At 39.8% G+C, this 22,800-nt stretch overlaps 1 protein-coding gene across 5 annotated transcripts in view; it reads right to left on the bottom strand.

Annotated features, from left to right (window-relative positions):
• The window catches only part of LOC140187285 (protein sidekick-2-like), a 971,472-nt gene that overhangs the window by 197,440 nt on the left and 751,232 nt on the right, over positions 1-22,800 (bottom strand). For all 5 annotated transcript variants that reach the window (XM_072242443.1, XM_072242442.1, XM_072242441.1 and 2 more), the window contains exons 26-29: positions 9,622-9,737; positions 9,080-9,269; positions 6,984-7,082; positions 3,320-3,514 (exon numbers count right to left, since the gene is read on the bottom strand). In XM_072242443.1, the coding sequence (XP_072098544.1) occupies positions 3,320-3,514; positions 6,984-7,082; positions 9,080-9,269; positions 9,622-9,737 (600 nt within the window). The remainder of the gene's footprint in view (positions 1-3,319; positions 3,515-6,983; positions 7,083-9,079; positions 9,270-9,621; positions 9,738-22,800) is intronic.

Consider the following 22,800-nt stretch of genomic DNA (forward strand, 5'->3'; position numbering starts at 1 on the left):
AGAGATGATGAGAAATAAATTAAGGGAGTTGGGGATGCAGGAATTCACATTAAAAGGGTTGCTGGGCATGGGTGAGAGAGCACGTCTGGGTATTTTTAGCGTTTTTAAGGGGTACAGGGGTTTTTTATAGAATATGACGAATAAACAGGAATAGGATACTAGGATGGTCAAAGATGGGAGGGTGAAGTGTAGGCTTGTGTGTGTGTGTGTGAGATTGGGTGAAGGGATTTAGAATGTATGTCTAGTGCACATTCTGGAGCAGAGGGTGGCGGTAATGCACCATTAAGCTGAATGCCAACCGCCGTAAAACAAGATACAGACAGACAGAGGTGGGCGGTTAGGATGTAGAGGGAGAGAGTGATGAAGGGGAAGCAAGGGAGAAAAGGGGATAATCAGAGAAATGAAGAAGGGGAAAGAGAAGGGAAAGGAGGGGGTAGAATCCAGTCCATCACAGGAAAAGCCCTGCCCACCACTGGGTACCTTTATATGGAGCACTGCCACAAGAAAGCAGCATCCATTAAAGATCCTCACCTTCTAGCCCATGCTCTCTTCTCACTACTACCATCGGGCAGGAGGTACAGGAGCCTTAGGTTCCATGCCACCAGGTGCAGGAATAGTTATTACCCTACAACCTTCCGGTTTCTGAACCAGCGTGGGTAACTTCACTCACCCCAACACTCAACTGATTCCACAACCTATGGACTCACTTTCTGGACTCTACAACTCTTGCTATCAGTATTATTTGCACAATTTGTCTTCTGCAAATTGGTTGTTTGTCAGTCATTGTTTGCATTTAGTTTTTCACAAATTCTATTGTATTTCTTTATTTTCCTGTAAATGCCTGCAAGAAAACAAATCTCCAGGTAGTATATGGTACCATACACATACCTTGATAATAAATTTTCTTTGAGGGAGAGATAGATAAACAAATAAGTAGATAGATATTAAGGAAGAGAGAGTGTAATGAATTTCAGCAACTCTTTTACCCCATCTGCCCTTCTCCTCCTGTTCTCTAACATTTCCATCTCTTTTCCTGTCCACCCATTGTGTGCTCCTTTCTCCCTAATCCTTTTCCATCTCCTGTTCTTCCCAACCTGCATATCTGGCTCTTTGCTCCTTTCCTGATTAATATCTTACCTGATAAAAGAACATCTTACTGTGTAATTGAGAAAGCATTTGATAAGGAGTTATCATAAGCAGAGTAAAAAAAAAAATCGGGTTTAACAGAAAGAATAGAATTGGGTAAATCCAGTTGTGTGAGGGTTCTGGGACTGCTGGGGGCTAATGGTCGGGAAAACCCTATTTTAAACCATACTGTTGGAAAATTTTAAGGCAAAATAACTTCCAGAAGTTCCACTTCTGTATGATTAAAACCTTGATTATCTCATTATTAATTACCTGCATTTTTTAGAATCACGTCTGATTTTAACCAATCATTATGTCATATAAAGGCTACATGTTGTAGAATACGAAGCATCAATGTTTCTTTCATCCATTTCCATCTTCAAAGTTTCTGAATTTGTCCTTTTTAAGTTTATATCCAAAGCTTAAATTGTTTGATATGAAATGTATTACAAAATGATAAGGTGACACGTTTTGGATTGTACTAGATCCCTGAGGCTGATACTGACAAAGGATTCCTCATTTCCTTTCATCATTTACTGTATGTAATGTGAACCCTTCACTGTAAGGCTGTTTTGGAAGAGACTTCAAAGATATGTACCCATTGTACAATACCGTATATATCCTTTAAAAATTAGAACTCAATTTTCTTCTTACTCGGCATACACATTGGTTACTGCAATTAGTTCAAACACTCAGCGGTGCAATTGTGAAATAGATCTATGAAAATGGGGAGACTTAGTTTTAAAAATTAATGGTAGTGTGGTTCATACCTTGACTGCTGCATTAGTGCAGTTTCAGATGGCAACTGCCTGCTGAGATTGTATCTGAATTGTGAGAAGAGAATCACAGCCTTAAAGTCCTGCCGAAAGGTGCCAGCCCGAAACGTTGACTGTACTTCTTTCCATAGATGCTGCCTGGCCTGCTGAGTTGGTCCAGCAATTTGTGTGTGTTGAACAGTCTTAAAGAACTATCTCCACAGAGGCATTAAAGGGTTGCCACTGAGGTATACGTAAAAACATAAGAAATAAGAGCAGGAGTAGGCCATCCGGCCCATCGAGCCTGCCCCGCCATTCAATAAGATCATGGCTGATCTGTCCGTAAACTCAGCTCCATCTACCTGCCTTTTCCCCATAACTCTTAATTCCCTTACTATGTAAAAACCTATCTAACTGTATCTTAAATATATGTAGTGAAGAAGCCTCAACTGCTTCCCTGGGCAGAGAATTCCACAGATTCACCACTCTCTGGGAAAAACAGTTTCTCTTCATCTCCATCCAAAATCTTCTCCCCTGAATCTTGAGGCAATATCCCCTAGTTCTAGTCTCACCTACCAATGGAAACAGCTTTCCTACTTCTATCTTATCTATCCCTTTCAAAATTTTGCATATTTCTATAAGATCCCCTCTCATTCTTCTGAATTCCAGAGAGTGTAGTCCCAGGCGACTCAATTGCTCCTCATAGGTTTAACCCCTTCAATCGCTAACTTTTTGCGATTCATGAACAAGCACTCCCAAGTCCCTCTGCACAACAGCATACTACAATCTTTCACCACTTAAATAATAATCTGCTCTTCTATTATTCCTTCCAAAGTGGATGATCTCGCATTTACCAATGTTGTATTCCATCTGCCAGACATTAACCCACTCACTTAACCTATCTATATCCCTCTGCAGACTCTCCACATCCTCTGTACAATTTGCTTTTCCACTCAGTTTAGTATCATCAGCAAATCATCAGGGATTACAGTTGAAATATGCTGTACACAAACCAGAAAACCTACAATAAGCATTGTGAGATCCGGTTACAAAATAATATGCATAGCATTGAAAACTCGGGCAGTATTCACTGACAACAACATATTAGGACCATTAGTTCACCTCTCTTTCTGAAGCTGTATGGAGTTTGCTCTTTATCTGACTGGGAGTTAGCAGCAAACTTTGCAGGTTGCTGGCTGCACATTATTGCGTGTTTCAGCAAAGCAGAAATCCATAGAAACATAGAAACCCTACAGCACAATACAGGCCCTTTGGCCCACAAAGCTGTACCGAATATGTGCTTACTATAGAAATTACCGAGGGTTACCCATAGCCCTCTATTTTACATGCTACATGTTGATGACATCATCATGTGGGCAAAGGACTCCAGGAAAGCATTCATAAAACAGTTGTAGTGCAGTTACAGTGTTCCCGCTTACCTCTCTTTTCTGTTGTTACCACCAAGGCTTCTGCTGCTTCGCCCCACCCTTTACGAGTCTGAGCTGTAATGCGGAAAACATAACTGCATTCTGGCTTTAGTCCGATAGCTGTATACTGGCGGGCACTTGCGTTCAACACATCAACGGTGGCGGTGTTTGTGCTACTTGTATTTAATCGATAGGTCACTTGGTAAGCTGAGAAAAAAAAGTTGACCAAGTATCAATAATGCAAAAGAGAACAGTTCCTGTGTTCTGCAACATCTTCCTAAAATGATAACTACAACCTATAGATCATACTGTCATAAATTTCAAGATGATTATGGAGAAGGATAGGTCTGGTCCTCGGGTTGAGATTCTAAATTGGAGAAAGGCCAATTTTGGTGGGATCAGAAATAATACCAAGTGTTGATCGGGATGATTGTTTTCTGGCGAAGGTGTACTTGGTAAGTGGGAGGCCTTCAAAAGTGAAATTTTGAGAGGACAGAGCTTGAATGTTCCCGTCAGAAAAAAAAATGCAAGGATATCAGTTTTAGGGAACCTTGGCTTTCGAGAGTTACTGAGGCCCTGGTTAAGAAAAAGAAGGAGATGCATAGCAGTTATAGGCAGGAGGGAGCAAATGAGGTACTTCTGGAGTATAAGAAATGCAGGAGAACACTTAACGAAAGAAATCAGGAAGACCTAAAAGGCATAAGGTTGCTCTGGCAGACAAGATGAAGGAGAATCTCAAGGGCTTCTACAGATATATTAAGAGCAAAAGGATAGCAAGGGACAAAATTGGTCCTTTGTAAGATCAGAGTGGTCATCTAGGCATGGAGCTGATAGAGGTGGGGGGAGGGCTTAAGTATTTATTTGGAAGACGTATATAGAAACTATGGAAGTGAGGCAAAACAGCAGTAAGGTCATGGACCGCATTAAGATTACAGAGGAAGAGGTGTTTGCTGTCTTGAGGAAAATTAAGGTGCCTAAATCCCCAGGACCGGACAAGGTGTGGGAGATTAGTGCAGAAATTGCAGGGGTCCTGGCAGAGGTATTTAACACATAGTTAGCCACAAGTGAGCAGGCGGAAGATTGGAGGATAGCTAATGTTCCGTTGTTTAAGAAAGGACCTAAGAATGAGCCAGGAAATTATAGGCTGCTCAGCCTGGAGCTGAAGTAGGTAAGTTTTTGGAAAGTATTCTAAGGGATGGGATATATAAGTATTTAGATAGACAGGGAATGGTTAGGGATAGTCAACATGGCATTGTGTGTGGTAGGTCAAGTCTAACTAATCTTACAGGGTTTTTGAGGAAGTTACCAAGAAAGTTGTTGAAGGCAAGGCAGTGGATGTCATCTACATAGACTTTAGCAAGGCCATTGGCAAGGTCCCACACGGGAAGTTGGTCAAGAAGGTTCAAAGTATTGAGTACAGGAGATAGGATGTTATGTTGAAGTTGTGCAAGATGTTGGTGAGGCCTAATTTGGTCATGGGTTAAGGGTGAAAGGTGAAATGTTCAAGGGCAACATGAGGGGGAATTTCTTCTCTCCGAGGTTGCTGAGAGCATGGAACAAGCTAAAAGTGAACGCATGGATAGTGAAAAAGCCTCAATTTATTTTCTCTGAATTCAATTTATAACAATTATGATATGGTGGAACTTGATCTTGTGTTTCTGTATAAAGCAGACAGTTTTATATTGGCTGCTAGTATTATGTCCCATTTGTTTCATTGACTGTTGCACAAGGACTATGGAGGATGGGAGGTGGTTACTGAACTAACATTTGTTTTAAGCTCACAACCCTGAGAAATTTCTCTCCAATCTCTCCGCATTCATTTATATTTGTTGACTTTACAGCTTATTAGTTCTTTCATTCAATAAAATAATGATGTTAATATAACATTTTTTTCATATGCGCAACTGAGACTTTGAGAGAATTACTATTTCATATGGATTTATAGCAATACTTTTTTTTGCAGTTCCCTGGAATTTTGAAAGCATTTCTTTGGAAAGTTACTGTTGTTATATTCAACTTAGATATAAACCATTCTGCCCAGCAGTGTTTTCAGGGAGCAACAATGGCATGGCGATTAGCACAATGCTTATTACAGCTCAGGGTACAGAGTTCAATTCCAGTGTCATCTGTAAGGAGTCCATACATCCTCCCCGTGGAATGCATGAGTTTTCTTTGGGTCCTCCAGTATCCTGCCACAGTCCGAAGTTGTACAGGTTGGTAGGTTAATTGGTCATTGTAAATTGCCCTGTGATTAGGCTAGGGTTAATTTGCTGGGCGCTGCGGCTCAAAGAGCCTATTCTGTGCTGTATCTCTAAATAAATAGAACACGTTCTCTTACAACATGTATTCAAATATAGTATTTATGAAGAGAGAAATAAGAGAAAGTCTTGCCCTTGTTATCACATTTCTTTGTTTGGCTTCATTCCATGATACTTTCTCCTTGTGTTTTGCATATTGTGAGATAACTAAGGATTACAGTTTGAGTAGCCCTTATCTGAAATGCTTGAGGCTGGAAGTGTTTTGGATTTTGGAATATATCATGACATAGCTTGGGATCGCCATCATTTCAATTTATGTGCTACCGGTAGGTAGTCTTTGTCTTAGATTTGCTCTTCACACTTATATACTTAACAGTAAAAATATTACATATTATTAATCTCATGAAAATATAATGTGAGAAGAGTAACAAAAGCAGCACAGCAGCATCAGGAGGATACGTGAATCAACTGTTGAACAACAACAAACAATGGCAGGCTTTCAGTCTCCACCTGTGTTTTGATTAAATGGTTACAGTACACAGTATTTGTATTTTACTTTTTTTAAGGTTTTATATAAGGTATAAAAACAATCAGCATTGTAGATTTCAATCACAAACAGAAGAAAATCTGCAGATGCTGTAAATCCGAGCAACACACACAAAATGCTGGAGGAACTCAGCAGGCCAGGCAGCATCTATGGAAAAGAGTACAATTGATGTTTTGGGCCAAGATCCTTTGAGACCTGTCAAAACATTGACTATACTCTTTTCCATTGATGTTATCTGACCTGCTGAGTTCCTCCAGCATTTTGTGTGCGTTGCTAGCATTGCAGACTTGTCCTGGTGTTAGATTTTCATCAGTGACACTTTAAAAATGCAATGCCATTATGTAAGATATAAAAACAATCAGATATCATAGACTTGTTCTGGTGCTAGATATTTGTGATCAGCAGATGCTTTAAAAATTTAATGCCGTGCCTTTACTTAAGTTTCTGCAACTGATCTGCTGATATTCAGTATTACCTTCAATTTTCAGTTCATCATGATAGATCTTTTCATGGTCAGCATACCGTTAAGTGGCATATGTTCACACCAACACTGATGATGCACGATCGAGATTTTCACTTTTCACTTTATGCTATGTTTTTCTATCTTTCATATGACAGCTCACTTCTCAGAACAGTCTGTGGCGCGCAGAGATCTGTACTTTGCCTGAGAATCTTCTTGTGGAATTTTACATTTGTGATGTCATTCAAAAAAATTTGGATTTGGCAGGTTTTCAGATTTTGGAAATTTGGACAAATTTGAATTGTAATCTTATGTTCTTTCATCACTTCCTCTGCCCTACACTCCCTGTATCATACTTAGTAAAAAGGCTATTGTGTCTTCACATTTACGCCATGATTCTACTATATTTACCCAGAATGATCCCATTAGGTTCTGTTGGAGGCTGCCAAACTAAACGCACAGATGTTGTTCGAACCTCTGGAAACAGAATCCCCACGGGAGGTCCAGGCACTGAGAAATAAAAGTGATTAAAGCATTATTTTTGAAACTTAACCTTTCCACATTAGTCGTATTGATTCAGGACCTCTTTTTATGAATTACACATTGCCCTTGAAAACCAGCTTTCAGTCATTTCTTAAATCAGCTCTTTGCTCTGGTGCTAATTTTCTCTGATGTGCAGGAAGCAATAAATTCTCATATTTTTGCAACAGGTACAGATGACAAAATTGGTTAATGGATCTTTGTTGAAACCTATGCTTTATCTTTTCATATCAGAGTTTAAAAATAATATCATGCAATTATTTAAGTAATCACTCCCAACAGGAGAAGCGGGAGTAAAATACTAACAATGTGAAATGAATACTTCTTTGAAGAAAGTGTGTACTAAAATGCTATAACTGAATGTAGCTGGTATATAAAAAGAGTACAATAAGGCAGTAAACAATTAAAGTACATCTGCTGAATTTTCTTCAAAACAACACATTTCACATCATATACAGTGACAATAAACCTGACTCTGATTCTAATCTCTACAGCCTAACCCAATGTCACCATGACTCCATCCATATGAATCCAGCCACTAACAACATTATGAAAACTTAATTACTCTACCAACCTACTTAATGCTGTTTTGCAGTCAGATCAATGTTGGCTCTGTCTACATTGCTTTTGCAGAAAATGCTCCATATTTGTAAATACTAGGGCAAGTGTCCAACTGTAAAGTGATGGCAATTATAATTTGATTGACAGCATTATAAATAAAGGTTTATGTTGGTTTTTTTGACTTGGATTGGATTAGTTCAAACCTCAAGCAATGGATGTTAAGACAGTGACAGTAATCAAGACAACGTCATCACCACTGCTTAGAAATTGCTCCATTTCTGGGTGGCACAACAGCATTGTGGGTAACCTTAACATTACTACAGAAGGTTGCAGTACGAGTGAGAACTTCATCTTTGGTATTCACAGAACAGTATTGCTGAGTGACTGTGAAACTCATATTGTTGTACTGGAAATTCTCGTAGTCTTCAGTATGTAGCACAGGCATGGTGATTCCTGAAGGCAGATCTCATGAATGCTCTACAATTCTCCTAGCCGCTGCGTGCATTCCTAGTGAACAAGTGGATGCAACAATGATTGTTGAGGCTGGGAGAGGGAATCAGAAGGATCTGGACAGGTGTCCATGGGAGGCATGACATCCATGCAAGGAGACCACAAACTTTCCAGGGCTACAGACATGTTTTTGCGGCATGAGTTTTCCAAACAGGTCCTTGTCGGGATATGAATGCACTTTTAGAATACCGGCATTTTAGGGAAGTCACATGCCAGGCAAATGGTTATCACCACTCTCCCTAATCCTGTGGGTTGACATCTCTCTTCCTTGGAGCATGGAATTTAGATCTTAAGGTCGTATATGGTAACATATGTGTACTTAGATAATAAATTTACTTTGAACTTTTAATTTCACAAATGCAGCACTATGGTACAAACTAAGCTGCAGTGGAGATCAGCAACTGAAAATGGTCCTCAGGATAGGATGATAAGAATGGCCTTGGTCCTGATCTCTATGGGTAGGGAAGGCTATTTGGTGCTTCTTGAAATTATAGAGGTGACAAGCAAACTATGCAGATTAAATGTTGGTCCTTTAAGTCACAATATTTTAGCAGAACTGGGTTAATGAAGCCTGGCTAATCTGTAAGTAAATGAAAACAGTTAGTTTTTCGGAGTAGTGGCCTTGTAAATTTCACTGCTAACAAGCATTGTGCATTGCACTACAGCTGGAGTGTATCCAAGCAGACAAAAGAGCAAATGAAAATTCCACTGAAAAAAATCATGAAACAAGATTCTCAACATTTTTTCTGCAGGTTAATCAAATTTTAAATGGGAGAGTTCTGCTTTTGTAGAGCCATGTGAAGGAGATGTTTATCATCAGACCTCAGCTGACTGGAAAATGAAAATGGAGTTTATAATCATTCATCTGCTTTATTTATCACTGCAATAATACCAACCATCATCCAGGGTTCTCTTAAGAATGGGTGGGAAGCTTGGCATTCCATCTCCAATTCTGGTAAAAGCAAGGACTTGGATCTCATACAGCACAAACTTCCCTAAGTCAGTAAGTTGAACAGCGTGTGTAGTGTTGCCTTCAATGGTCTTGAACTTCATAGGAACTTCCAAGTCCTTCTCCTTGTAAAGGACCTATATTCAAATACAGTAAAATGCACACATAGTATGAAAAGTAAAGAATATTACATATTCATCTTTTTATAAACTGAAAACAGTTTAATTCCAATTTATTGTTCAGAATGCAAACTTAGCATTTTAATCTTTTCCATGAGAAGGTTATGATAATATAGGAAGGTGCCTGCAGATTTTAAGTTGACTTCATTGTTCCTCAATAGATGGAAATTTTTGTGGCAATCAAGATAAAGTCACATTGTATTGAGGGCAATATATATATAAAACTAACTTTTATGTTCTTATTTTTTATGTTAAATTAAAATGCTTCACTTTTATGAATCTTTAACAATCAGGAGTAATAACAACTTGCCTTATAGCCAAGGACGAGTCCATTACGATTCTGTTGTGGAACCTCGTTCCACTTGACCAAGATACTGTTTGAGTTGAGAGCAAGGGAAGAGACATTTGTTGGTCCTGAGGAAGGAACTAAAAATATAAAGAAGAGAATTATACATGGGGAATTATACATAGTCAGAATGAGGATTTTAATGGGATCACAACAATTCTAAAACCAGTGAAAGAACCTATAAAAATATTAGCTAAAATCACAATAATGGACTCAACCCAGGCAAGAATAAAAGAGATGCTACAAACCAAGGTTATTCCCTAAGTTTTTCCATTCCTGCATTCAAATCTATTTTGAAGTTTTTAATTATATCTTTATTTGAGTATCATCCCAGTTATCAATTGTGTTTTTGGAGAATTAAGTTCTTCAGAAGTAAAGGTTATATTTTCTTGTTCTGTTTATTAAAACCTAGAAGCAACGTTCTGGTTCATCTCCTTTCTACTTCATATATATCAATCATATCAACCCCAACCACCTCCATATGAAATAACAAACTCAAAAATATTTATAAGATCCTGTACTAAATACTAAAATCCCTGGATATAATGGTGAGTTCTGCCTATATTCCTGGAGCCATGGCTGGCCTTCACTGTGCAATCCTCTCCAATTACCAGTTGGGTTTCCTGGAAAATTAAATCCTTCTGAGATTAAATATTTAAAAGGAAAAAAATAATATGCAATGCTACAAGTCAATAATCATTTTCAATTTTTGCTGAGCCATTGAAAATCATGCTGGTTTGCATCCTGATTTATTTCACAGCATTTAACATCCATTGTTAGTGCTTGTAGGCTGGGATCCTGATCCTGACAGTTTTGTAAGACCTGAAAAGACCTGGAATGAAACAGGTTTCATTATCTGAATATACCACAGCGAAACTGATTAAAAGACAGGATAGCACTGTAGGACAACTTAAAGAAGAACATGAAAGATGGTACAGAGACAAGAGACAAGATCAGCTGGGGTTACTTTCTTTAGCTCAGAGGGAACTGAAGGGAGACTTAACAGGTTGAGTAAAGACAATGAAAGACCTCCACAGAGTGAACAGAAGGCGTCCATTTTCCAGAGCAGTGACATCAATAATAAGAGGCAAAATGTTTAGGAAATAAGTAGAAGGATTAGATGTAAAAATCACACTCACACAAGGGGTGATGAATATGAGAAATTTGTTCTCTTAAAGTGGGGAAGGTCGTGGACAAGGGAGTGGCATAGAGAGTGATTTGTGCGGAAAACAGAGTGGGGTGGTGGGAGGGAGGGATGGTAAGGTGTGCCTAATGCTAGGATCCCATTGGAGATGGTGGAGGTTGTGGAGAATGATGTGTTGGATATGGAGGCTCACGAGGTGACATGTAAGGACTAGGGGAACCCTATCACTGTTATGATAGGTGTGGGGAAGGGAAGACCTGTGGGAAATGGAGATGTGGGTGAGGGCAACATCAATGATGGTGGAGGAGATGTGGATGACAGGAGAATGAAGGACTCAAGGAAATTGTGGATTTGGGCTGGAGAGAGTGAAAATTAATGCAGTAGTTCAGAGTGGGGTGGAGGTAAGTATGAAGGCAAGTCATTGACCTACTTAGAAGATGTCCCAAACCAAAAATGAGCTGGAGTAACCTGGTTATCAAAGGATTACCCAGTGAAAGGTCATTAGGGATAATGTGATCTACAGTAAATTCTCCTGCAATGCTCCAGGCTGCATCACTGTCTGGTACGGGGGAGCTGCTGCACAGGACTGAAAGAAGCTGCAGAGGGTTGTAAATTTTGTCCGCTCCATGTTGGGTACTAGCCTATAAAGTACCCAGGACATCTTCAAGCAGCAGTGTTTCCATTACTAAGGACCTCCAGCACCCAGGGCATGCCCTTTTCTCGCTGTTGCCAATGGGTAGGAGGTATAGAAGCCTGAAGGCACACACTCAGTGATTCAGGAACAGCTTCTTCTCTCTGCCATCTGATTCCGAAATGGACATTGAACCCTTGGGCATAATATATAGTATTTCCGCTTTTTGCATGATTTTTAATCTATTCAATATACGTACACCGTAATTGAATCTATTTATTTATTTATTATTATGTTATTTTGTTTTTTTTTCTTCTATATTATGTACACTATTGTATTAAACTGCTGTTGCTAGGTTAACAAATTTCACGTCACATGCCGGTGATAATAAACCTGATACTGATTTTGAGTAAATTTAAATCACTTTAGAGTATGTGGAAGTCAGGAGGATCAGCTCCATTTTCTGGAGGGTCACCATGATTTTCTCCAGGTAAGCACTGATTTTCGATTATGCTAAAGACAGTGATGTGGCACTAAAAATGACAGCATTGAGCAATTAATTTTCTAAGCAACAAAATATGATAAATTTGAGGCAACACGTATAAAATGTTGGAGCAACTCAGGTTTGATGAAGGGTTTCAGCCCGAAACATTAACTATTTATTCCTTGGGCCAGATGGCCTACTCCAGCTTATGTTCTCATGTTCTTCTGTTCTCTCCATGGATGCTGCCAAACTTGCCGAGTTCCTCCAGCATTTTGTGTGTTTTGTTCTGGACTTCCAGCAATTGCAGAATATCTTCTGTCCAAAAATTTAAGGCAATGGCCAGAGAAGCTGGGAAGCAAGGTTGGCCTAAATATCTCTGTCAGCTGAAATAAATAACTTTTTTCTTTGCCAACCTTACAATTCTAGAAAAAGCAGAAATATTGGCTCATTTCCTTAAGAGTATTAGAGCACTGTAACACTCATGCTGATCAAGCCAGAGAACTAACCTGAGGCCTCTTACTTCATGTAGTTCCATTAGTTGCTGCTTAAACAGAAGAACTTTCAGCAAAACTTTGTGTTTTGAAAGTTAATTTTAGCAACAAAGACAAGTTTCAGAAAAGTTAGACTGCAGGAAGCCATATTAAAGAGCGTTCTTCCTGCAGAAGGGGACAATGCAAGGGTATTATCCTCTGATAATCTCTGGTATGTGAGGTGCCCCTTTGAAGTGACAACAGTTTCTTCCTCCACAAGTGATGTTTCCTCAATTGACAGCTTTGAATTAAAATTGTAGGAATTGCAGATTTTTGTTTTTGTCTTACAAGATGTGTTATGTGCAGTAGATTCATAAGAGGTTTTACTTAAATCAACAAGCTGCCTTATCCACTGTATATTGCATGTTATGCAACATAAACTGCTCATATTAAATACTAATTTTCAATTCGTATTCTAAAATTAATTATATTTAAATACTAAATATAATAAATCTAAACAAATTATAATAAACCTAAACAAGAAATGTAAATGGGTAACATTTTCAGCCGCTTCAATGTTACAGTGGTGCTAGAAAGTTTGTGAAGCCTGTAGAATTTTCTGTATTTCTGCATAAATATGAACTAAAATGTGATCAAATTTTCACATGTCCTAAAACTAGCTGAAGAGCACCCAATTAAATAAACAACACAAAAATATCATACTTGTTCATTTATTTATTGAGAAAAATGATGCAATATTGCATGTATTTGTTGGAAAAAGTATGTGAACCTTTGCTTTCTGTAACTGGTTTAATCCCCTTGTACAGCAATAACTTCAGCCAAATGTTTCCAGTCACTGTTGATCAGTCCTGCACATCAGCTTGGAGGAATTTTAGGCCAATCCTCCTTCCAAAAGTTGTGAACCTTTGCTTTCTGTAACTGGTGTGATCCCCTTGTACAGCAGTAACTTCAGCCAAACGTTTCCAGTCACTGTTGATCAGTCCTGCACATCAGCTTTGAGGAATTTTAGGCCAATCCTCCTTCCAAAACTGCTTCAACTCTGGGATGTTGGTGGGCTTCCTTGCATGAACTGCTTGCTTCAGCTCCTTCTACGACATTTCTATAGGACTAAGGTCAGGACTTTGACTCGGCCATTCCAAAACATGAACGTTCTTCTTTTAAAACCACTCAGTTGTTGATTTACTCTTGTCTTTCGGATCATTGTCTTGTTGCATTATCCAATTTCTATTAAGCTTCAGGTGAGGGACTGCTACCCTGATAGTCTCCTCTAAAATATCTTCATACAATTTTGAATTCATTGTCTCCTCAATGATTGCAGGCTGTCCAGGCCCTGAGGCAGCAAAGCAGCCCCAAACCCTGATGTTCCTTCCCATCAGGCTTCACAGTTGGGATGAGGTCTTGGTGTTGGTGTGCAGTGGCCTTTTTTCCTCCAAACATAGCAATGTGCATTTCTGCCAGAAAGTTCAATTTTTGTCTCATCTGTGCATAGAACATTGTCCCAGAAACATTGCAGAACATCCAGGAGGTTTTTTGCAAACTTGGGATGAGCAGCAATGTTTTTTTTTGGAGAGCAGTGGTTTCCTCCATGGTGTCCTTCCATGAACACCATTTTTGTTCAGTGTTTTCCTTATAGTGGACACATGAACAGAGATTTTGGCAAGTTCTAGAGATTTCCGCAGGTCTTTTGCTGTTATCCTTGGGTTCTTTTTCACCTCCTTCAGCATTGCACATTGTGCTCTTGGTATGATTGTTGCAGGATGCCCACTCTGAGGAAGAGTAGCAACAGTACTGAGTCTGCCCATTTGAAGACAATTTCTCTTACTCTGGACTGATCAACACTCTGGTCTTTAGAAATGTTTTTGTAGCCTTTTCCAGCTTCATGCATCTCTACAATTTTTTTTCTAAGGTCCTCTGAAAGTTGTTTTGATTGAGGCATGGTGCACATAAACAGGCAGGAGGAGAAGATGGCGGCGCGACGCAGCTCTCCGGTGAAATGATATTGTATTTGTTAAATAGGGTACCGTGCACAATTCTGATTTGATGGAGACAGCCATGAGAAGCACGGAGGAACATCTGGAGAAACTTCTGAAATGCCCAGTCACTGCCGCTGCTACTGTGCGATCAAGGATCTCCGGAGGGAAGGCCCCAAAATCCTTGGCTTTGCCTGCTGCTGGCGGCTGGGGCTGGGGTCGAAGCGCTCGGCAGAGGTGGTGCTCGGTGCTCGGTGTCGGAGGCTCGAAGGCTCAAAGTTTTCCGACGACTCAGAGTCGGACTGTGGTCGGGCATGGCAGGGAGAGTTTTCTTCCTTCTCCCGTCTGTGTGAGATGTGGGACTTTCGAGAGACTTTGAACTTTTTTACCGTGCCCATGGCCTGTTCTTCATCAAGTTATGGTATTGCTTGCACTGTTGTAACTATATGTTATAATTATGTGGTATTTTTCAGTTTTTCAGTCTTGGTCTGTCCTGTGTTTCTGTGATATCACATTGGAGGAATATTGTATCATTTCTTAATACATGCATTACTAAATGACAATAAAAGAGGACTGCATGTCCTCATAATCTAATCTTACTTGAGAAGAGCAGGCTCCAACAGTAACCTTTGTGTGCCTCTTTTTTATAGGGCAGGGTACCCCTACATCTCACACCTCCAATCTCATCTCATTGATTAGAACACCTGACTCCAAATAGCTTAGTTAGAAGTCATTACCCCAGAGGTTCACATACTTCTTCCAACAAATACATGTAATATTACATCATTTTTCTCAATAAATAAATGAATAAGTATAATGCTTTTTGTGTCATTTATTTAATTGGGTTCTCTTCATCTAGTTTTAGGACTTACGTGAAGATTTGATCACATTTTAGGTCATACCTATGCAGAAATAGACAAAATTCTATAGGATTCACACATTTCTAGCACCACTGAATATATTAAACCAAAGCTCTGACTATTGACTACAGGAGGAGGAAACTGGAGGTCTATGAGCCAATCCTCAGCAGATCAGATGTGAAGAGGGTCAGTAACTTGATATTCCTTTGGTGTTAGTATTTCAGAGGATCTGTCCCTGGGCCAGGTGCCATTACAAAGAAGGCACAGCAGTACCTCTGCTTTCCTCAAAGTTTGAGAAGATTTGGCATATCATCACAAACTTTAGCTAACTTCTATAGATGCACAGAGGAGAGAATACTGACTGGTTGCATCATGGTCTGATGTGGAAACACCAATGCCTCTGAATGGAAAAGTCTGAAAAAAGTAGTGAATACAGCCAGTCCATCACAGGGAAAGCCCTCCCTATCACTGAACACAGCCATAAGGAGTGCTGTTGCAGGAAACCAGCATCCGTCATCAAGAACATCCAGCCCATACTCTCTTCTCACTGCTGCCACCATCTAGGAAATACAGGAACCTTAAGTCCAACACCACCATGATCAGAAACAGTTTATAACTCTCAAGCATCAGGGTCCTAAACCAGAGTGGACAACTCACCCCAACACTAACAAGAGAAAATCTGCAGATGCTGGAAATCCAAGCAACACACACAAAATGCTGGAGGAACTCAACAGGCTAGGGAGCATCTATGGAAGTGAAGTCGACGTCTCATCCCGAAACGTCAACTGTACTTTTTTCCATAGATGCTGCCTGGTCTGCTGAGTTCCTCCAGCATTTTGTGTGTGTCACCCCAACACTGAACTGTTTTCACAAACTATAGACTCACTTTCAAGGACTCTGAAACTCATATTCTCAATATCATTTATTACTTACTTATTATATTGTTTTTCTTTTTGTATTTGTACAATTTGTTGTCTTTTGCACATTAGTTGTTTGCCTTTGTGAGTAGTTTTTTACTGATTCTATTGTATTCTTTGTATCTACTGTGAATGCCTGCAAGAACATGAATCTCGGGATAATAAATGGTGACATATTTACTTTTAACTTTGACCTTTACATTTTGATACTCTGCACAACAAATTGTATCTTTCATACATCAAAAATACTGCATAGAGAACTTATATACCTGCTGATAGTAAAAGATATAGTGCCAATGAAGCACTTTTATGAGTAACTCCGCACAAGTATGTAATTTATATTATCTAAAGCTCTGAAACAGAAGTAGACTAAGTGCCTGCAACAAAATACTTCGGAGATGTCATTAGTGTCTCAGCGAAGGATCGTCGACATTGCAGTTTTCATTAAAAATGGAGCACCACATATCAACTATCAACCTTTCAGCACATCAATAATACTACATTTTTATTACTTGTTAAAATTGAAAGGCCTTCCTATTGTTTTCAGCTTTGTTTGCTTCACATAAAGGAAAAGTTGCCATTAGCTTTGGATTGAAGAGAACAGGTAGATTTGCAACTGCAGCAGATATTTAATAATGAGGGAATAACATGAACCTGCCACATTGTTAGGATTAGAATTAAGGAACTCCTTTTCGAATTCATACAATCAATACTATCCATTTGTGTGGTTCTTAAAATTCATTTCACCATTTGATTGAAAACCAGTGGATCAGAAATTCAATCAGTATTGGAACAAAAATAAAATAGAAAGGGGAAGGAGAGAGTGAAGGGGGTAAATATACTCAGGAGGAGAAAGGGAAAGGTCTAGCTCAAGAGTAACATCAACGATGATTTGTGATGACAAGAAACTGCCTTGTAAACTTCCCTTGCTTATCAAATATTCATAACTAAAGATAAAAATTTACCTTATTTGTCACATTTATCAAACACCCAATGAAATGCATTGTTTGTATCAAATCAAATCAGTGAGGATTGTACTGGGCAGCCCACCAGTGTAGCAACACTTCTGCTGCCAATTAGCATGCCCACAACTCACTAATCCTAACCCTTACGTCTTTGAAATGTAGGAGGAAACCAGAGCACCTGGAGGAAACTTACATAATCACGAGGAAAACGTACAAACTCCTCACAGACAGCAGTGGGAACTGAACCCCCATCAGTCACTGCTGGTGGCTGTAAAAGCACTATGCTAACTGCTATGCTGACCCCTTATATCTGAGATTGGGCGCTGTGGCTCGAAGGACCAGAAGGGCCTATTCTGTGCTGTATCTCTAAATAAAAAACAAATAAGGCAGTCACACATATCCTTCAAACCTCTCCGCAGCTCTGGGAATACCATTAGATCTGAAAACATGAATGAAACTCAACAGCTGCATTAGCTGATTTGAAGAAAAAGAAAATATCCAGATATCAGTATTCATAAATCACCATAACCTTGTTCCATTTGCTTAGCTGCTTATGAATGTTTCTTGAATGGGGATAGTTCTTTCTGCTATCTTTCTGCAACTTAAAGATTCATTTCCTTTTCTGATGAATGGTCTCTGACCTGAAATATTAACTTTGTTCCTTTTTCCGTAGATACCACCTTGTTTGCAACAGAAACTATTTCTGTGATTTCCTGCATTTACAGTATCTCAGATTTCCAGTGTATGCAGCTATTATTGATTTTCATTTACTGGAGATGGTAACTGTTACCTTGAACAGTAAGCACAGCATGGCAACACATCTGAGCCGATCATAATGTCAATTCAAATTGCAAATCTACTTGCACTTAGTTTATATCCCTCAATCCCCCACATGTTCATGTGCTGTCTTAGTGCCTCTTACACATTGCTATGGCATCTGCTTTTTCCACTTCCTTGGCAGTGCATTCTAGGTACTTACCACTCTGTGTAAAAAAAAACACCTGCTTTGTAAATCTTTTTTAAACTTTCCCCTTCACACCTTAAATCTATACCCCCTAGATTTGGCATGTGCACCCTGGGGAAAAGACTCTGTACATGTCTCTCAGCATTTTATATAATTGGAATTGGAATTTTATATTGTCATGTGTACTGAGGTACAATGAAAAGCCTGTCTTCTCTGCGGTTCATAATGATCAATGTACACACCACATTGTGGCAGAACAAAGTTAAACAATAACAGTACAAAATAAACTGTAACAGCTACAGAGAAAGTGCAGTGCTAGTAAACATAAAATGCAAGATATTAAAGAAACAGATTGTGAAGTGAAGCGTCCATCTTATCATACTAGGGAACCACTTGATAGACTTATAACAGCAGGGTTAACTATGTCCTTGAACCATGTGGTACGTACTTTCGGGCTTTTGTATCTTCTGCCCAATGAAAGGGGAGGGGGGAAAGAGAGAACGTCTGGGGTTGTTAGGGTCTTTGATTATGCTGGCTGCTTTACTGAGGCAGTTAGAAGTGTAGACAGAGTTCAGCAAGGGGGGGGGGGCTGGCTTCTGTGATGTGCTGAGCTGCGTTCCAAACTCTTCCCAGCTTCTTGCACCACAGTTGCCATACCAAGTTCTTATACATCCACAGAGGATGCTCTCTATGGTATATTGAGGAGGAGGAGAAGATGGCGGTGTGACGCAGTGCGTGCGGCCTCTCCGGTGAATGATATCTGTAATCTGTCAAGTAGGGGACCATGCACAATTCTGATTTGATGGAGACAGACATGAGAGTACGGAGGAACATCTGGAGAAACTTCTGAGATGCCCGCTTCGCTGCCGCTGCTACTGTGTGGTAACTGGAATCTCCGGAGCAGAAGGCCCCGAATCCTCGGCTTTGCTTGTTTCGGCGGCCAGGTCTAGGTCGAAGGCGCTCGATAGAGGATGGCGCTCGGGAGGCTGTATCGGAGGGGCTGGTTGGAGGCTCGACGTTTTCAGATGGACAGACTCGGTGTCGGCTGTGGTAGGCTGCTTCCAAGGCATCGGCAGTTGTCGGTGCCTTGGAGGTTTACGGCAGGGAGTTTCTCCCTTTTGCCACCTGCTATCGGGGACTCAGGAGTCGATTTGAGACTTTTTTTTTACCGTGCCCATGGTCTGTTCTTTATCAAATTGTGGTATTGTTTTGCACTGCTGTAACTATATGTCATAATTATGTGGTTCTGTCAGTGTTAGTCTGTGGTTTGTCCTGTTTTCTGTGATATCACTCTGGAGGAACATTGTATCATTTCTTAATGCATGTATGCATTTGTAAATGACAATAAAGGAGGACTGAGTGTTCTCATAATCTAATATTGATAACAAGTGGTAATATACTTCTATCAGGTCATCCTCATCTTCTGGAATTCCAGCCAAAATAATTTAAGTTTGTCTAACCTCTCCTTATAGCTCATATCCTATAATCCAGACATTATCCTAGGGGAACCACTTCCGCACTTTCTCCAAAGCTTCACTTCCTTTCTATGATGGAGTGACCATAACTACAAAAGTGGCCTAACTAAAATTTATATAGTGGCAAAATGACTAACGACTTGTTGTCCCTTTCAGAGAGCTATGGATTTGCATCCTACGATCCCTCTGAACATCGATATTCATAAGGGTCTTGCCATTTACTGCATACTTTCCCTTTAGCTTTGACCTCCTCACACTTCTGACGCCATCTGACATTTCTCTGCCCATATTTCTCGCTGATCTATATTCTGCTGAATCCTTTGTCAACTGTTCACCTGAATTGCAAATCTGCCAATTTTGGTGTCGTCTGCAAATTTAATAATCATTCCACCTATATTTTCATCCATCATTTATCAGAATCAGAATCAGGTTTAATATCACTGGCGTATGTTGTGAAATTTGTTAACTTCACAGCAGCAGTACAATGAAATACATGATAAATATAGAAAATAAATAAACCCATTACAGTAAATATGATAGATAAATTTAAAAAGTAAGTGCAAAAACAAATAATAATAAAAAGGTGAGGTAGTATTCGATGTCTATTTAGGAATCAGATAGCAGAGGGAAAGAAGCAGTTGCTGAATTGCTGAGTGTGTGCCTTCAGGCTTCTGTATCTCCTACCTGATGGTCACAATGAGAAGAGGGCATGCCTTGGGTGATGGGGTCCTTCATAATGGATGCTGCCTTTCTGAAACACCACTCCTTGAAGATGGAGCTGACTAATTTTACAACTTTCTGTAGTTTCTTTTGATCCTGTGCACTAGCGAGCCCCATTTCCTCCGCTCCCCCCTCCCGTACCAGACAGTGATGCAGCCCGTCAGAATGCTCTCCACGGTAAATTTGTAAAAGTTTTCAAATGTTTTAGGTATCAAACCATGTTTAGGAAGCGGTGTCTCAGAAAGGCAGTGTCCATTATTAAAGACCTCCAGCACCCAGAACATGCCCTTTTCTCACTGTTACCATCAAGTAGGAGATACAGAAGCCTGAAGCCACACACTCAGCGATTCAGGAACAGCTTCTTCCCCTCTGCCATCCGATTCCTAAAAGGACTTTGAAGCTTTGGACACTGCCTCACTTTTTAATATGCAGTATTTCTCTTTTTGCACATTTTTTAAATACTCTATTCAGTATATGTAATTGATTTACTTGTTCGTTTATTATGTTTTATTTTATTTATTATTATTATTATTCTCTCTCTGCTAGATTATATATTGCATTGAACTGCTGCCATTAAGTTAACAAATTTCACGTCATGTGCCGGTGATAATAAACCTGATTCTGATTCTGATTCTGCAAAAAATCTCTTCAGAGTCTGACTGAAATATGGCCACTGTCTTGCCTTCTTTCTAGCTGCATTGATATGTTGGGACCAGGTTAGATCCTCAGAGATCTTGACACCCAGGAACTTGATATTGCTCACTCTCTCCACTTCTGATCTCTCTATGAGGATTGGTTCCTGTTCCCTCATCCTACCCTTTCTGAAGTCCATAATCAGCACTTTGATCTTACTGACATTGAGGGCCAGGTTGTTGCCGAAACTCCACTCAACTAACTGGTATATCTCGCTCCTGTACACCCTCTCGAGTTCATCTGAGATTCTGCCAACAGCGTTGTATCATCCACAAATTTATAGATGGCATTTGAGCCATCTATACCTAGCCATACAGTCATTGATATAAAGTAGAGCGGTGGGCTACTCACAAATCCCTGAGGCATGCCAGTGTTGATCATCTGCGAGGAGGAGATATTATTACCAATCTGCACAGATTGTGATCTTCTGATTAGAACGTCCAGGATCCAATTGCAGAGGGAGGTTCTGTAACTTATTGATCAGGACTGTAGGAATGATGGTGTTAAACGCTGAGCTATAGTCAATGAACAGCACCCTGACATAGGTGTTTGTACTGTCCAGGTAATCCAAGGCCATGTGAAGAGCCATTGAGATTGTGTCTGCCATAGACCTATACGTATCACAAACAACAGAGGTCGTAACACTGAGCCCTGACGAACACCACTGGTTGCAGAGCTCTAGTCAGAATAATACCTTTCCATTACTGCCCTTTGTCTTCTAAGGATAGGTTAATTTTTAATCCAATCTACCAAAATTTACTGGATCAGCCTACCATGAGGGATCTTGTTGAAGACTTCATTAAAGTCTATGTATGCTAATCTACTGCTCTTACCCTAATCAATCATCTTTGTCATCTCCTCAAAAATCTCAAATGACTTTGTAAGGTATGATCTCCCTTGCACAAACCCAAACTGACTATCCATAAGATATCTATGCTTTTCCATTTCTGAGTAGATCCCATTCCTCAAAATCTTCTCCAATAATTTCCCTGCCACTGACATAAGGCTACAAATTTCTGGTTTGGCTCTTTTGCCTTTTTTAACCAGAAGAACAGCACTGTCTCGACTCCAGGCCTCTAAGATCTTATTTGTGTTTAATCAGAAAACAAACATCTCTGTCAAGGCCCCAACAATTTCCTCTCTGGCAATAACCTAAAATAGATCCCATCAGGTCCTGGGACCTCTCCACCTTAATGCTCTTCAAGAGACCAGACCCTCTCTTCTCCTTGACATCAACATGGTCTAGAATATCAGCAAGCCCCTCCCTGATCTCATTATTCTCATGTCCTCCTTGGTGACCAACAAAGTGAATTACCTTGCCCACTTCCTCTGGTTCTAGACATGAATTCCCTCCTTTTCCCTCGAGTGGTCCTACCCTGTCCCCGGTTACCATCTTGTTTTTAATGTAACTATGCTATAGACATGAACTGGAAGTAGATAAGCCAACAATTAAAATTAATGAACTGAATGAAGATTGCTTCAACAAACCTCATCAACACCTTACTGACCTACATGGAACTCAGGACTCCAGTCTGCAGACAGAGTGCTGGAGAACAGCCATTTTAAAGGTTGAGATCAAATTCTGTGCCAATACTTTAAACTCTGTTCCAGATGGCAACCTTATAACTTGTAGTGTACAAAAAGAATGCAAAAGCCTCAAGCTACAGAGAGCATTGATTTGGAATCTAGACTTAGACAAAGAAAGATCTCTTGACAAATGTAATAAATTTAAACGTTACTAAAAAGTAGAGTATCTAAGAACCTTCTGAGAAATCTGCAGTTACTTGACACTTAGGCAGTTTTCTGCAACTCTTCCGTAATGGGAAACA

Source organism: Mobula birostris, chromosome 24 (genome assembly GCF_030028105.1).
Source record: "Mobula birostris isolate sMobBir1 chromosome 24, sMobBir1.hap1, whole genome shotgun sequence".
NCBI classification, from domain to species: domain Eukaryota; kingdom Metazoa; phylum Chordata; class Chondrichthyes; order Myliobatiformes; family Myliobatidae; genus Mobula; species Mobula birostris.